The 16,807-nt window shown below is 38.1% G+C and overlaps 1 protein-coding gene across 21 annotated transcripts in view; it reads right to left on the reverse strand.

Annotated features, from left to right (window-relative positions):
• R3HDM2 (R3H domain containing 2) overlaps positions 1-16,807 on the reverse strand; it is a 177,987-nt gene that overhangs the window by 104,230 nt on the left and 56,950 nt on the right. For 19 of the 21 annotated variants that reach the window (XM_049883656.1, XM_049883655.1, XM_049883649.1 and 16 more), the window contains exon 2: positions 10,633-10,695. Coding sequence is in view for 13 of the 21 variants with exons in the window: in XM_049883640.1 (XP_049739597.1) it covers positions 10,633-10,695 (63 nt within the window). In the remaining 8 variants the exon portion in view is untranslated. Of the gene's footprint in view, positions 1-10,632; positions 10,701-16,807 lie in introns of all 21 variants that reach the window. The other 2 variants (XM_049883662.1, XM_049883650.1) reach the window with 1 other exon arrangement.

Consider the following 16,807-nt stretch of genomic DNA (forward strand, 5'->3'; position numbering starts at 1 on the left):
GTGCCATATAATTTTAGCTCTAATCCTCATTTCATCTTATCCCAACAAAGGATTTAACTGTGGGATCTTGGGTAAAGAAGACGCAATATAGCATTCTGTACAGTATAGCTGTTAGGTGGTTTGAATTTTAACTCTGTCACTTATAAGCTGTGTGATCTTAGCCAAGTTACTTACCCACATGTTGTCTCAGTTTCCCCTAACTTTACAGCTCTTACCTCATAGGCTGTAAAAATTAAATGGGTTAATACACTCCACTTAATATAATATAATTTAATATAAATTAAATGCTTAGACAGTGATGTCTTAGTTATCTAGTGCTGCTATAATAGAAATATCACAAGTGAGTGGCTTTAACAAATTTATTTTCTCAGAGTTCAGGCAACTAGAAGTATGAATTCAAGGCGCCAACTCTAGGGAGGGCTTTCTCTCTCTGTTGGCTCTGGGGGAAGGTTCTTGCCTCTTTTCAGCTTTGGTTTCTTGGTTCCTTGGAGATCCTATGGCCTGCCATCTATCTTCCCCATCTGTGCTTATTTGTTTGACTGCTTGCTCAACCTGCTCTTTTATAACTCAAAGAGAATGACTTAAGGCACGCCGCCCTACACTAACACTGCCTCATTAACCCATTACTGAATAGGATTATAACTACAGATACAGGGATTAGGATTTACAACACATCTTTTTGGGGGATACAACCCAATCCAAAATAAATAGAAAGCACTCAAATAAATGTTTGCTGCTATTGTTGTTGTTTAAACTCGCTGCCATCAGGTCCATTCTGACTCATAGCAACCCCATATGTTTCTGAGTAGAAGTTGGCTCCATAGGGTTTTCAATTGCTGATCTTGGGGAAGCAGATCACCAGGCCTTTCTTCCAAGGCATCTCTTCGTGGACTCAAACCTCCAACCTTTTGATCAGCAACTGGGCGCATTAACTGTTTGCATCACCCAGGGACTCTGGTCTTTCCTAAACTAATATGAGAAGGTAAGAGTCATTATTTTGTTAAATCAGAAGAACTAATACGTACAGATATGATGTTTTACTGCTTCTTCCAAACTGAGGGTCCAGTTGCTTGGAATGAACACAATAGGCAGGCCACAGTAACATTAGGTTTTAAGGTCCTCAATATGCAGTGTTCTCTTAGAGACAAATATTCTGGGATGCAATCTAATATTCCTGTGGGAACTACGAAGCTCCCTTTCCTCACCTACCAGGAAAATTAACTGTGTCAGAGGCAAACAAGTAAATTAAAACATATTATGTTAAGTGCTAGCTAGACCTGCTCACAAGGTTAAATGCCAGTGGATGGGTGCATCTAAATCAGATTGGAGGAAAAGGTTTTCTGAAGAAAACGACGCTTAAGTCTGTTCCTCAAGGACAAACGGTATGTAGGCAAATAGAAAATTGGGGAACTAGACCTAGGTTTCATATTTACCAACCAGGTGATTTGGGGAAATAAATACTTAATCTCTTCAAGTCTCACTTTCCTTATCCATAAAACAGAATGATAACAGTACTTCTTTTGTAAGGCTGGATGAAGATAATACATAAAAAGTACTTAGAACAGTGCCAGAAACATAACGTGAACTCAACCAACGATAATACTATTAACACAGATGTATGGGTCACCAAGACACTGGATGAAGAAAGCTATAGCATAATGTACTCACAAAGAAGTGGCTTGAGAAGAGGCTAGAGAGGTTAGTGGAAATTAAATCATAAAACATCTTTCATACTAACTAAAGCTGTAAGAAATTTGCAAATGATTTTCCAAAAATTACATCATCAGGTTTATATTTTAGAAAGAGTACTTCTGTTACAATGTGGATACCTTAGAAAGAAGATACCCTAGAGCCATGGGCACCAAACCCACCGCCGTCGAGTCGATTCGGCCCTACAGACAGGGCAGAACTGCCCCATAGGGTTTTCAAGGCTGTAATCTTTATGGAAGCAGACTGTCACATCTTCTCTGGCAGATGGTGGGTTCGAACTGCCAACCCTGCAGTTCGCAGCCAAGTGTTTAACCACTGCACCACTAGGGCATAGGCACCACATTGGAAAAAAGATAAGGGCTCTGGCTGTAGAACGAAAGATAAGGGGACTCTGACTCAAAAGGTATTCAAGAGGTAGAATCTTTAAGACTTAGTGACACGTAAGATCTTGTGACATGTGGACTAAGAGATAAGTCTGGAAGAAAACCCAGGTGACTAGACAGAACAGCAGCTCTCAAAGTATAGCTGGAACTCCTGTGAATTCCCAGGACTTTTTCATGGGACTTCCAAGGCCAAACTATTTTCATAGTAATACAAAGACCCTGTTTGCCCTTTTTACTCTCTTTCACAGGTGTGCAATAGAGTATTCCAGAAGTTACATGACATGTAATATCACAACTAATTGAGTGAAGAGGCAAATGTGAGACTCTAGCTATCTTCTATTAACCCCAGATTTGCAACAATGAAAAACAATGTGACTCTTCTCACTAAATTTTTTTGTTGTTGCTATTTTGGAAAAAGTTATTTTTTGTGAAAGTATGCTAGTTATCTAATATGTAATGAGTTTATTATCACTATTTTCAAACAAATATTTTTAATGTGTCACCTTTAATTTCTAATACATTAATATTGGTAAGTACACACATAAACAAAAGCCCGCTGGAGGCCTCAATAATTTTTTGGAGCGTAAAGGGGTTCTGATACCAAAAAGTCTGAGAACCAATGGGGTGGATAAAATTTCTAACCACTGAGATAGAAATATTGAAGAAGGAACTAGTTTGGAAAGAAAAATAATAAAATTCTGTTTTATACATGGATGTTTCAATCGGCTGACAAAACTGAAGTGTCCGGCAGGCAGTTACATAAGTGGGACTGGCTATCTAGATCACCAAACTGTGTGAGAAGGTAAAGCTTTGGATTTCACCGGGGTCACAGAAAGGGAGGATACATGGTGAGAACAGTGACAGGGCAGAAGAAGAAAAGGCTAGAGTGGTCAGCAGAGGCCTCAAGGCACACCTATAGTTAAGGGATAAGGAAGAAGAGGACTCCATCCAGGGAAAAAGAAAGTTATAAAAATGAAAAATAACAGAGCACATCAACAGCTATAAATTAAAGGGACAAGCTGGTCAGGGTTTTGAAGAAAAGTAAAATCCAGCAAAAAAATAAGCCAGCCACCAATCCGCCACTGGTAATGACAGGAAGAAACAAAATGGATAAATGAAATCCAGTATTAACTCCAAATTCTCACTGTAGCCAAGTATTTCAATCTCATCTTACCTAATATTTTTTTCTTACGAGAATTACTCATAAACAATACAATGGTTCCAGGTTCATTTCTTTTGCCTCCTTTGCTCACCCTTTGGTGGAAATATAAACAAGTAAGAAAATGACCAAAATGACCAAAAGGACAGAGATGAAGAAAGATCCTAGATTAGATGACTAAAGCAGTGACTCAAAGAAAAGGCATTCATTCACCTAACACTTAGTGAGTAACCGCTCTGACCAAGGCATCATGATAGACACTATCAAAAATAGCTTGTTGATACACTAAAGGATGTCCTTGGCTCATCAGCAGAAGTGAAAGGCTGGAAACAAAACTTTGTGATAAGAATGGCATAATCAGAGACAGTTCTATTCCAAGGGTGGTTCTAGTCAGGAGATTCCCAGAACTCAAAGTCATCTAATTACTAAAAAAAAAAAAAATTTTTTTTTTTTTTTTTTTAAATTACTGAAGTGTGTCTTAATTCTAGAAGAACATTCCAAACAAATGTTTTCTTCAAATGTTTCATGGTTATGTGATCCTGTGACAATGCCCTATCTCTCTGAACTATTTATATTGGTAAGTGTGCCTTTGAAATGCAGAGATAAATCTCCAAGAAATCTTAGTATATATATAAATGAGTCTGTGTGGCTCAAATGGTACACTGGTGGCACAGTGGTTAAAGCACTCAGCTGCTAACAGAAAGGTTGCTGGCTCAAACACACCAGCTGCTCCGTGGGAAAAAGATGTGGCAGTCTGCCTCATTAAAGATTTACAGCCTTGGAAATCCCAGAGGGCAGTTCTACTCTGTCCTATAGGGTTGCTAGGAGTTGGAATTGACTAGACGGCAATGGATTTGGTGTGGCTTAAGTGGTTTGTGATTGGCTGCTAACCTAAAGGTTGGCAGTTTCAACCCATCCAGTGGCTCCATGGAAGAAAGGCTAGCGAACTGCTTCCATAAAGATGGCAGCCAAGAAAACCCTATGGCACAGTTCTACTGTGTAACACAGAGGGTCACCATGATTCAAGGGCCAACTCAACAGCCACTAACAACTAATAACAACTGTATATCTATCTGTCCATCTGTCTGTCTCTGTGTAGGTGTTTATTATAAAAAGTCATCAAATCTGATGTAAGCTCCAAAACTAATAGTACTCTGGAGAGGCTGCTTTAACAGATCAACTCTACCCTTTAAATACAGAAGTTGTGATTCTGTAAATAAAGCCATTCCACTGAGGAAAGAACTAAAAGGATAAGGATAGAGAAAGCTCATGAAAACACCCAGAATTTAGCATTATATCCAAAGAGAATCGTGAACAAGAAAGAATATATTATGCACAAGCTATCACTGAAAGCTTTTCACACCATCATCTTGTGCTATTGCAGCTGACCTATTTCTAGCTCTAAGCCTGTATCTGATTGATTTGCAAACTTCTGAAGACAACTAGGCTTCAACAGACACTGAAGAGCATCAAAAGTATCTTTTGGGGCTCCATTCCGCATTTTTAAGAAATTCAAAAAGGAAGGAATTACTTGGCAGTAGTCAATAACAATGGGTGTTCCTAATACAAACTTTACGGGTTGAAATGAAGAGAAAGGAATTCCACTCAGGCTAACATGGAGTAACAGGGATTATATTTACCTTCCTGGCATAAACAACTAAAATATCAGACAAAAATGTATGAAAAATGGTTTTTCAGACATCGGATGTCAGGAAACAAACGACTGATTCCTGACAAACAAGAAACAAACAGGATGAGTCCTACTCTTGCCCAAGATTAATGCCTACAGAGTGTTTCCAAGTCACGTCACAAGGAAGGGGAGCTCAGAGGGATCGCAGGCAGAGCCCAGCAGAGTCCATGAGTGGAAAAGACAGGACTGGCCATCTGAGAAGGCCAAGAGCCTAGGGTCCACAGGGCAGAGTAATTTAAGCTATAAATTGGGAGAAAATATTTGCAAGCCACATATATGACAAAAGACTTGTATCTAGAATATATAAATAACTCTCAAAACTCAGTAGTAATGAAACAAACACTCTAATCAGAAAATGGGCAAAAGACATGAATAGCCATTTTGCTGAAGATCATGCAGAGATGGCAAATAAGTACATGAAAAGATGCTCAAAACAATTAGCCTTTAGGGGAATCAAACTAAAACCACAGCGAGATATCACTACACACCTCATGTTATGGATAAAATAAAAAATAATGACAACACCAAATGCCGATAAGGATGTGGAGAAACTAGATCACTCACACATTGATGTGGGAGTGTAAAATGGTACAGCCAGTCTGGAAAACAGTAAGGTAGTTTCTTATAAAATGAGATACACATGTATTACCTTACCACCCAGGACTTGTATTCGTGGGCATTTATTCCAGAAAATTTATGTTTACACAAAAACCTATACATGAATATTTACAGTAGTTTTATTCATAACAACCAAAAACTGGAACCAATACATAAGTCATTTAACAGGTGAATGGTTAAAAGCCATTCTATGGAATGCAGTAACTCTCAAAGAGATTATGCTGAGTGTAAAAAAGATTATATATGATCTCATTTACATAACATTCTTAAACTGACAAAATTACAGACCTTTGCCTGTAGTTAGGGTTTGAGATAGTGAGGTGGAAGGAGGTGGGTGTGCAACTTCCTGTGAATCTATAATTACTTCAAAATAAAAAGTTAAATGACTCAGAAACTACAAGTTACAGAATCAGTAAAAAAAAAAAAAAAAAAAGACATTTAAAAAAGTTATTGTAATGTACTGCATATGTACAAGAAGCTAAAATGAAAACTGAGCATGATAGGTAGAGACACGGAAGAAATATTTTTTAATCTCTTGAAATGTCAGAGATAAAAATACATAATATAGGATTAATAACAGATTAAACCAAAACCAAACCCAGTGCCGTCAAGTCGATTCTGACTCATAGCGACCCTATAGGACAGAATAGAACTGCCCCACGGAGTTTCCAAGGAGCGCCTGGTGGATTCGAATTGCCAGCCCTTTGGTTAGCAGCCGTAGCACTTAACCACTACGCCACCAGGGTTTCCAACACAGAAACTGCAAAAGAAAAGATTAGTGAATCTGAAGACATAAGTAAGCTGTGGAATAAATTCAAATGGCCTAATACACATGTGGAGAGGGTCAGTGAAAAACAGGAGGACCCTCAGCAAGATGGATTGACACAGTGGCTGCAACAATGAGGTCAAACATAGCAATGATTCTGAGGATGGCAAAAGACCAAGCAGTGTTACACTCTGTTGTACACAGGGCCACTATGAGTTGGAACTGACTCAACGGCACCTAGCAACAACAAATATACATGTAAGGAGCCCTGGTGGTACAGTAGTTAAGTGTTTGGCTGCTAAAAAAAGGTTGGCAGTATGAACCCACCAGCTGCTCCACGAGAGAAAGACATGGCAGCCTTGGAAACCGTATGGGGTAGTTCTACTCTGTCATACAGGGTCGCTATGAGTCAGAATTGACTTGACGGCAACAAGAATACACATGTCAGTGGCATTTCTGGGTAAGGGAAAAGGAAGAAAAAAATTTGAAGAAATAATGCCTTCACAAAGTTTCCAAATAAGATTAAAACTATCAACACACAGATCAAGGAAATTCAAAGAACCACAAGCATGATGAAAACCACAACAAGGCACATCATTACCAAACAGTGATAAAGAGAAAAATCTAAAAAGTAGCCAGGAAAAAAAGACACATTGTATACAGAGAAACAAAAATAAAGATGACAACAGAATTCTCACTGGAAACAATTCAAGCCAGAAGACCAGGGAGTACATCTTTAAAATACTGAAAGAAAAACCAAGAATTCTATACTCACAGAAAATATTTTTCAGAAACCAAGGTGAAGCGACAACTCAGTCAACTGGTATAATATAGTTTATAAGGTCTATATTCTAAATCTTAGTTTGGTGAGCAACTGCTGGGGTCTTAAAAGCTCACAAGAGGCCACCCAAGATACAACTATTGGTCTCTACTCATCCAAAACAAAAGAGAAAGAAGGAAACCTAAGATTCAGAAAAGAAACTAATCTACAGGACCAAAAATCTACATGAACCCCAGCCTCATCAATTCTGAGACCAAAAGAAGTAGATGGTGCCCGGCCACCACTACCAACCTTTCTGATCAGGGCCACAATAGATGGATCCTGAAAGAATGGGAGAAAAATATAAAACAGAACTCAAATTTTAAAAAGTTCATTCTTACTAAACCGGTTGAGACTAGAGGGTTCCCCGAGACTATCTCCTTGAGATACCCTTTAAACTTTGAGCCAAAATTACTTCTGGGAGTCACCTTTCAGAAAAACAACAGAATGACTCATAAAATAAAGAATATCAGCCATGAGTACTGTGTTCCTTTAAATAATCTTCTATGTAAGACCAAAAGGTCAACATTTACTCTAAAGATGAGAAGGTAAGGGGTGGAAAACAGGGCAACTAGATTATTGGAAACAGAACAACTAGAATGGAAATAATCAGAATGCTGACACATTGTGAAAAACGTAGCCAATGTCACTGAACAATTTATATAGAAATCATTAAATGGAAATCTAATTTGCTGCATCAACTTTCACCAAAAACACAATATGACTTTTTTTTGTGCTTTATAATTTTTTTATTTATTTATATTTTTATTGTGCTTTAGGTGAAAAGTTTACAGCTCAAGTTAGTTTCTCATATAAAAATTTATACACACATTGTTATGTGACCCTAGTTGCTATCCCTGTAATGTGACAGCACACTCCTCCTTTCCTCCCGTGTTTCCTGTGTCCATTCAACCAGTTCCTATCCCATTTTGCCTTCTCATCCCACCTCCGGACAAGAGCTGCCCGTGAAAACACAATAAAATATAATTAATAAATAAGTGAACAAATTTTTAAAAACCCAAGGTGACATAAAGACTTTTTCAGACACACAAAAGCTAAAAGAATTCAACAGCCTTCCTATACCAGTCCTTTAGGCAGAAGGAAAATTATATCAACTGGAAATCTGGACCTACACAAAGGAATGAAGAGTGCCAGAAATGGTAACGATGTGGGCAAATAGAAAAGATTTTTTTGCTTATTATAACTATTCCTCACTTATCGACTATATCATTATCCAACATTTTGCATTTACAACAATAGTAAAAAAATCTACTATCCAACTATTTTGCACATTGATAACTTACGTTCGGCAGTAACAAGTGCTGAGGTGCAAGGCAAGAGTAATGTTGGCTGTGAAGGTTAAGGTAATGTGTCAACTTGGCTGGGCCATGATTCTCAGTGGTTTGGCAGTTATGTAATGATGTAATTTGGCACCTGTGTAACGATGCTGTCATCCTCCATTTTTCAATAATGTAGATTTTCACATAAATGACCTGGTCTTTGGAACTTAACCATGTCAATAAGTGAGGAATGAGTGTATTTAAATATCTTTAGAAGATAACTGACCAACAAAGAAAAGCCCAGGCCCAGATGGCTTCATTGCTGAATCTCACCAAACTTTTAAAAAAGAATACAAATTCTTCCAATAAAATAGAAAAGGTGGGAACACTTTCCAACTCATTCTATGAGGCCAGTATTACCCTAATACCAACACCAGAGACATCACAAGAAACCTAGAGACCAATATGTCTTATGAATATGGAAACAAAAATTCTCAAAATATGTTTACACACATACTTGAATGGCTAAAATTAAGAACTGACAAAATCAAGTGCTTGTAAGAAGACAGAACATTGGAATATTATACACTGCTGGTTGGAATATAAAATGATGCAGTCACTTTAAAAAATATTTTGTCAGTTTCTTATAAAGTTAAACATACACTTACCACAAGGTCCAGTCATTTCATTCCTATTTACCCAAGAGAAATAAAAGTATATGTCCATATAAAGACTTATACACAAATGTTCATAGCATAACTATATTTGCAGTTGGCAGAAAAGAGACGCAACCCAAAAGTCCCTAATCAAATGAATGGATAAATAAATTATAGTGTATGTATACAATGAACCACTACTCATCAATAAAAACGAATGAACTACTGATACATGCAACATAGATGAATCTCAAAATAACATGCTGACTAAAAACGGGCCAGCTCTTCCTCTCGAAAAAAGGAGTATGTACTTTACAATCCCATTTATATAAAATCCTAAACAATGCAGACTATTTATAGTGACAGAAAGTAGATCAGTGGTTGCCTAGAGACCACCGGGGTCAGGGGAAAGGATTACAAATGGTGATACAAAAACTTGTGCAGGTGATGAATACATTATTATCTTGATGGTGGTGATAGTTTTGTGGGTGTATATGTATGTCAAAACTTATCAACTTGCACACTTTTAATATGCACAGTTTACTCTATGTCAATTACATCTCAATGAAGTAAAAAAAAAAAAAAAAAAAAAGATGGGGGATGCCAAACAAATGTACTTACGCTGGCCATTCAATAACTGATAGGGTAATACTGAAAGCATTTTTAATCTATCTTGCTGATGTACAGACAACCCTTGGTAAAACTAAACATGGAGAACTACTCAAAGCATATAAATGTGAATTTCTGTAAACTTAAAAATACTTTCGTTAACCTACATTATAATTTCAGAGGTATTCAATCTTAATTTTTGACTGATCTTCAGTTAGTAGCACTGGAAACCCTCCCAGTTCCGCTCTATCTGTGCCAAGTACTACAATTAATGTGATCTGTAAATAAACATTAAGATGCACCCCCAAAAAAAACACTCCTGTAAGAAACTCTAATAGGTTTCCTTAAAACTGAAAATACCTGTGTGAACAATATCTCAATTGAGTAGAAATCACAAAAGAGATTCCTATTACCCATATTAATCACCTTTTAAGAAAGAATTCCCCAGTTATATTTACCTTAAAGGTATAGACAGTTACCCAAACAGATTTATACTATTTCAAAGCTTTCTTAAAAAGCTAGAAAAGCTTAAAGGTAAAAATCCTAAGCTAGGTTTTTCTTTACCAATGCGTATGCCCACTGTTTTAAAGACAAACAAAAAGTATGCTGTATTCACTAACAAGAAAAATTATGGAGTTTGGGATAGAGTTTAGTCAATCAAAGCCACTTTACACTCATGATATTTATGCTAGGTAAACAATGACATTACCTAACTCAAGCTACCAATATCTCTCACTTTGACTACTGCAATAGCCTTTTCAAATTTTTTTAATTCAGCTGAACTCAATCTTGATACACTCTGAATCTCAATTTCTTCATGTATTAAATAGGGCAATAACATTTCCAACCCTTTGAGGTTTTGTGAGCATTAAATGAGAAAACAGGTTCAGTGTGTTGCTTAGCACACAGAAAGTGCTGCACAAATGTTACCTATTTATTACCTGAATAAATGTTCAGCCTCCATGAGTCCAGTGCTGGAATGGCATCCCATATAAGAAACAAGTCTAACCTCAAAAAAAAAAAAAAAAAAAAAGGTTAAAAACATTTTAAATCTTTATAGGAAAACCTCAAAGGAAACAGATTCAATTCAAAATCCACAGCAACACTTCTTACAGTAACTTGTTTCCCAATTCCTTTTGCTCACAGTGTTTCTCACAGCCCCGCACCTGTTCTGAACCCTCTGTATCCATTCCCACTCTTGATTCACAATTTTAAAAAACTGCTCTTTTGGCTCTTTCTATTAATCCCCTTTTCTTATAAGCAGTTCTCATTCTACCTGCTAATAAATTAATCATCCAGTCTTGCTCCTTGAAATTCTTCACTGTTTTTTCACTCATTATCCTTTTACACAAGTCTAGAAACTGAACTAGCAGATCTAGAATCTTTCCTAGTACGTGAGAAGCAGAAGAGAAGCCAGAGAGAATTTTCTTCTTTGAGTGTAAGTAAATATCGCAAACACATAATTTAATATCTCCTCACCTCAACGCAGTATTTAATTATTATTATCATTATTATGGCTATTATAGGACCCTGAGAGTTGGCTGTCAGTCCACTTCAGGAGCCCTGAGTGCTGAATGCCACCAATGAAATTCTTAATGTGTCCAAGCCTTTCCATGTTACTGGAAGCCCTCAAAACACCTAAACCTTACTGTGTTCTAGGTTGAAGTTAGGAGTATCCCTAACTCACCATTTTGTTTTACAACTCTGTTACACGCGTATCACATTGCTAAAGTCCGTCCTCCCAGTGAAAGTTCTGTGAAAAAGCTCCTCTAGCTTTTTTATAGCTCTGTACCTGAGGATTCTGGCATTAGGGATGTGTGGTAGTTTGGTTAGGGTTAGAAAGGCATGGCCAGAAGCAAAGAGAAATCATACACACTTGACATTGCCCCTCTCCTTTTTACCACCAATCTTCGTCTTGATACACTGTGTGGTACATTTTTTCCAGGAAATGCCTTGCTCCCAGTTATGCAAAGAAATTTCTAGTTGTCTTTCCCCACATATTCTCAAGCCACGACCTGACAGGTCTGATTTTTAAGTGGGCATAGCTGGTTTACAATGAGAACCATGCCACACCAAGAGGCCACTCTCCAACTGTGAGTCAGAGAATTAAGAGCAACATAATTGAAAGCACACAATAGTACTTACTGCAGTAATGCTTTTCTTATCCTATTTGTAATCTTACCATAATTAAAAGTGGAATACTTTCAAAAAGAAGTTTAATTTCTTTCTGTCATCCATATTCCAGAACCCCCAGTTAGCTTGCAGTTTTTTTTTTTTAAACAAAATCCAATAGCTTCTTCACTAGTGTTTCTACTTCCACTTTTGGCACCCTGCAATCCACTCTTCCCAGAGAAGCACGAGTGATCTTTTTAGAACATAAATCAGATCATTTAGCTGCCCTGCTAAACTGGCTGTCCCCACCAATAGCTGCCCATCATCCCTACCAAGGCCTACAGAGTCCTGTGGTGTGATCTCTTAAACACACCCAAACATGTCTTCTCTACAAGGTGTTTGTATTTGTTGTCCTCTCTGCCCAAAACACTCCTCACCAATCAAGGAAAAGCTAATTACTTCTTCTGAGGCAGAGTAAGCTGTTAAAGTCCTTAAAACTTATTTCTATGGCCAGTAAGATGACCAAGTTGTCGAATCCTTGTGTACTCTTCATTCTAACAATCTGCCCTGAACACTCGGAAATCCTTCTTCCCTTCTCTGAAACTAACATTTGTACTCAATAAGATGGCAATCGTATCTGTTCTCTGAGTCTGTGGGATCCAAATCCAGTATTCTCTGGTAGCAGTTGCCAAAGGTCTGCCTACCACCATTCCGCTGAGGAGCACCTCACAGCCCAGGAGAACGACTTCGCTATATTGATCCAAGCTGCAAACACCTGTGAGAGAATCACTGCTGATGGCAGTTCTGTGAAGCATTCAAAATGCCTTAAAATAACCTCACCAGAGTGGGAAGATTCAGTTCAGCAATCTGACTTGTGCCGCATTCTATAAAGCTTTAACAGTGACCCTGTCACAAGAAGAACAGATGCTTTGTCCTGGTCTTCTGATCAGCTGTATTTAGCAGCCAACATCCATCTTTTGCAATACAATGCCACCTCTGAGTTCCTATTCTCATCAAATTATCACTGGTTTGGCCAACAGATAAATCAGATACTATAGTTAACAAATTCACTTGTCTGGGACTCATAAGGACCCAAGACAATTAATTAAACTTCCTTGGAAAAGAATAGCCTCTAGTCACCTGGAGACAAGTTTTAAAGTTCCTAACTACTGTAACACTTCAGGCACACCAAAATGGTAATCTGGAAGACAGCCGCATGTCACTTTCAATGGTGCACCTACACTGAAAGCAACCTTCCCTCTCTAAAATAAATAATTTTTAGTCAGCTGAATTTTGAACAATGACTGAGTTTTCTCTAAAATAAGGACTGTGACAGCTACCTTAATGAAAGGCCCAATAAACTCAGTGCAAGGGGCTCATTGTGCTGACACTGTCACCTCACCTAAGACTTCTCCTGGTTCATCCTGATGAGCTGACAGGTCACTGGCATCAGCGCCTTGCCCAAAATTCTTGTTTATTTCACACATAAAAACACTGTCCACTCAAGACAACTGCAATCCAGACTCCTTCCTCTGCTATGAAGTCTTTCACCCCTGACTTCTCTCAGCACTTGGCAAAAAGGTAATCATTTCCCACCCATATTAATAACTACTAAAAAGTTATGGAGGTGCTGGCAACATGGCCCAAAGAAGGACCAGAGAACTAACCCTCAACAATTATGAATTAAAAAAAAAAAGGATCAAAATCACCTGGGGAAGAAATTACTTTCCAGCATTAACAAATGCTTGGTAATATTATGGTAGTTTGGAAAAAGTTGTAAAGTCAGGACCTGAAAATATCAGTCCCTGGCCAAGTAATCACAGAAAAATAAAAATCACAGAAGACATCCTTTAAACAAACAAGCTTTGTTCTAACAGGAACTTCGAGTAAAAAAAGAAGCCAATTAAAAAAAAAAAAAAAAGAACCTCTCCATTTCATTTAAAAGGAATGAAACTAAATACATGGACGCTCCATAGACACATCCAAACTCCCTGACCCTGAGGGACTGAACTACTGGGCTGAGGGCTGTGGGGACCATGGTCTTGGGGAGCATATAACTCACCTGGCATAACATAGTTTATAAAGAAAATGTTCTACATTCTACTTCGGTGAGTACCATCTGAGGTCTTAAAAGGTTGTGAGGGGCCATCTAAAATGCTCCACTGGTCTCACCCCATCTGGGCAAGGGAGAATGAAGAAAATCAAAGACACAAGGGAAAGATTAGCCCAGAGGACTAATGGACCACAACTACCACAGCCTCCACCAGACTGAGTCCAGTACAACTAGATGGTGCCTGGCTACGACCACTGACTGCTTTGACAGGGATCACAACAGAGTGTTCTTGACAGAGCTGGAGAAAAATGTAGAACAAAATTCTAACTAGCAACAACAAAAAAAAGACCAGACTTATGGTCTGACAGAGACTGGAGAAACTCCAAATATATGGTCCCCTGGATACCCCTATAGCTCAGTAATGAAGTCATACCCTTCAGCCAAAGATAAGAGAGGCCCATAAAACAAAATGAGGCTAAATGGGCACACCAGCCCAGGGGGCAAGGACAAAAAGGCAAGGAGGGGATAGGAAAGCTGGTAATGTGGAACCCAAGATCGAGAAGGGGAGAGTGCTGACATGTCGTGGGGTTGGCAACCAATGGTACAAAACAGTATGGACATTAATTGTTTAATGAGAAACTAGTTTGCTCTGTAAACCTTCATCTAAAGTACAATAAAAAATTTTAATAAACAAAGTAAAAGGAATGAAAGAAAGGGAAAGAAAAAGAGGAACAAAAACAATGACCATAACTGTAGATTCAACATGACTACAAATTATTTGCACCAACTCCTATAGGAAGGGACAAGAGTAATGGTTGAACAACATGATGAACATAATTAATGTCACTGAACTGTACATGTGAAGACCGTTGAAATGGCAAATGTTTAGTTACTTACATATTTACCACAATAAAAACAAACAAAAAAGTGGAGTTTATTTCCCACTCCTTGAACCTGAGGAGGCCTCGTAACTTGCTTCGACCAAGAGAATGCAGGATGAATGACACTGTGCGACTTCTGAGTCCAGGCCTCAAGAGACTTGCACCTTCCACTCTCACCCTCTTAGAACCTAGCTGCCATGTGAGGAAGCATAGCCAGCTTGTAGGAGAGGCCATGGCACCTTGGCTGACAGCTCCAACCCACTGCTAGACATGGGAGTGAGGCTATCCAGGTCCAAACTAGCCCCTAGCCAACCTACCAACTGACCACAAACACATGACCGAGCCCAGCTGATACCATAAAGAACAGCAAGTCATGCTAGATGAGCCCTGCCCAAATTATAAGCAAATATACAGTTGTTTAAGCCACTCAGTTTTGAAGTGGTTTGTTACACAGCAACAGATAACTGAAACACCCGCAAGCAGTTGAGCCTAACTAAAAACATCAATAGTGACCCACTCAAAATCAGCATGTGCATTCCCAAAATGGCAAGAAATTGAAATTGCTAAAGAACAATACACAATACCACCATCTGCTGACAAGACATGTATCAGGGAATCCCAGCAAAACACTTAAATTTTTCAGTCTGTTCCTCTGCTACCCTATATGTAAATGGGAAACAGGCACTGAATGCCCAGAGAAGATATATGCAGATACGTGTATCCAACAAAGGACTCATATCTAAAATATACAAAGAAATTCTACAAATCAGTAAGAAAAAGACATACAATCCAATTTAAAAATGGGCAAAAGACTTGAACAGGCATTTCACAAAAGAGGATACTGAAAAAACCCAACATGTACACGAAAAGATATTCAACATCAATAGCCATCACGGAAATGCAATTTAAAACCACAAAAAGACACCAGTACACCTCCAACAGGCTAACTAAAATTAAAAGGACTGATAATACTGTAAGTGTAGTCAAGGATTTAGCACAACCAAAACTCTCATACATTGCTGGTGAGGGAAAAATACAATCACTATGGAAAATTGTTTGGTAGTATTTACTAAGGCTAAACACACATGTATACCCTATGACCTATCAATTCTACTTGGTACATACCCAACAGAAATGAGAGCTTATGTTCACGAAGAGACATGCATAAGAATGTATACGGTTGCATTATTCATAACAGTCCAAAATGGGAAAAAAACTCAGTGAAAAAATTATGGTATGGTCAAAACCAAAAAACAAAAGCCACTGGCTTCGAGTCAATTCTGACTCACAGCAACCCTATGGGACAAAGTAGAACTGCCCCATAAGGTTTCCAAGGCTATACTTCTTTATGGAAGCCGGCTGCCACACCTTTCTTCCATGGAGCAACTGGTAGGTTCAAACCACTGACCTTTTGATTAGCAGCCAAGCATTTAACCATTGCGCCATCATTCTTCTGTGTCTTTTTTCACTCAAAGTTGTGAAGGTCAAGAATCTAGTTGCACAGAGCAATGGCTTGTTCTTTATGATACAGTATAGACAGAGTAGAGAATAGAATATTACACAGCAATCATAAAGAACAAGCCATTGCTCTATGCAACTAGATTCCTGACTCACAATGTTGAGTGAAAAAAGACACAAAGGAATATAATATGCTTTTATTAATATGAAATTCAAAAACAGGTAAAACTAATCCATGGTAATAGAAGTCAGAATAGTGATTATCTTTAAAAGCCGTTTATACAAAAGAGACACTAGAACATTTCAATTTTTGATAAGGTTTACTTCTAGCCTTTGATGGGGCAGTCTTAAAACTTTTCTATGGCTCATTTTAGAGGAAAATATTTTAATTTTCCTTCTCTGACAAGTTTCTGCCTTACACATGTTCCAGCTTTAGCAGGTTTTACTGTACAAATATGAAGGTATCACTCACCCACACCTACCTTACATACACACCCCTCCTTTAAATCCTTCGATGATTCCCCACTGCCTATAAAATAAACTCTGCACTCTTTAGCATAGTACTTAAGGCCCTTTAGGATCTGGCCCCTGACTACTTTTTCTCTCTCACCA

This window comes from Elephas maximus, chromosome 4 (genome assembly GCF_024166365.1).
Source record: "Elephas maximus indicus isolate mEleMax1 chromosome 4, mEleMax1 primary haplotype, whole genome shotgun sequence".
Taxonomy (NCBI): domain Eukaryota; kingdom Metazoa; phylum Chordata; class Mammalia; order Proboscidea; family Elephantidae; genus Elephas; species Elephas maximus.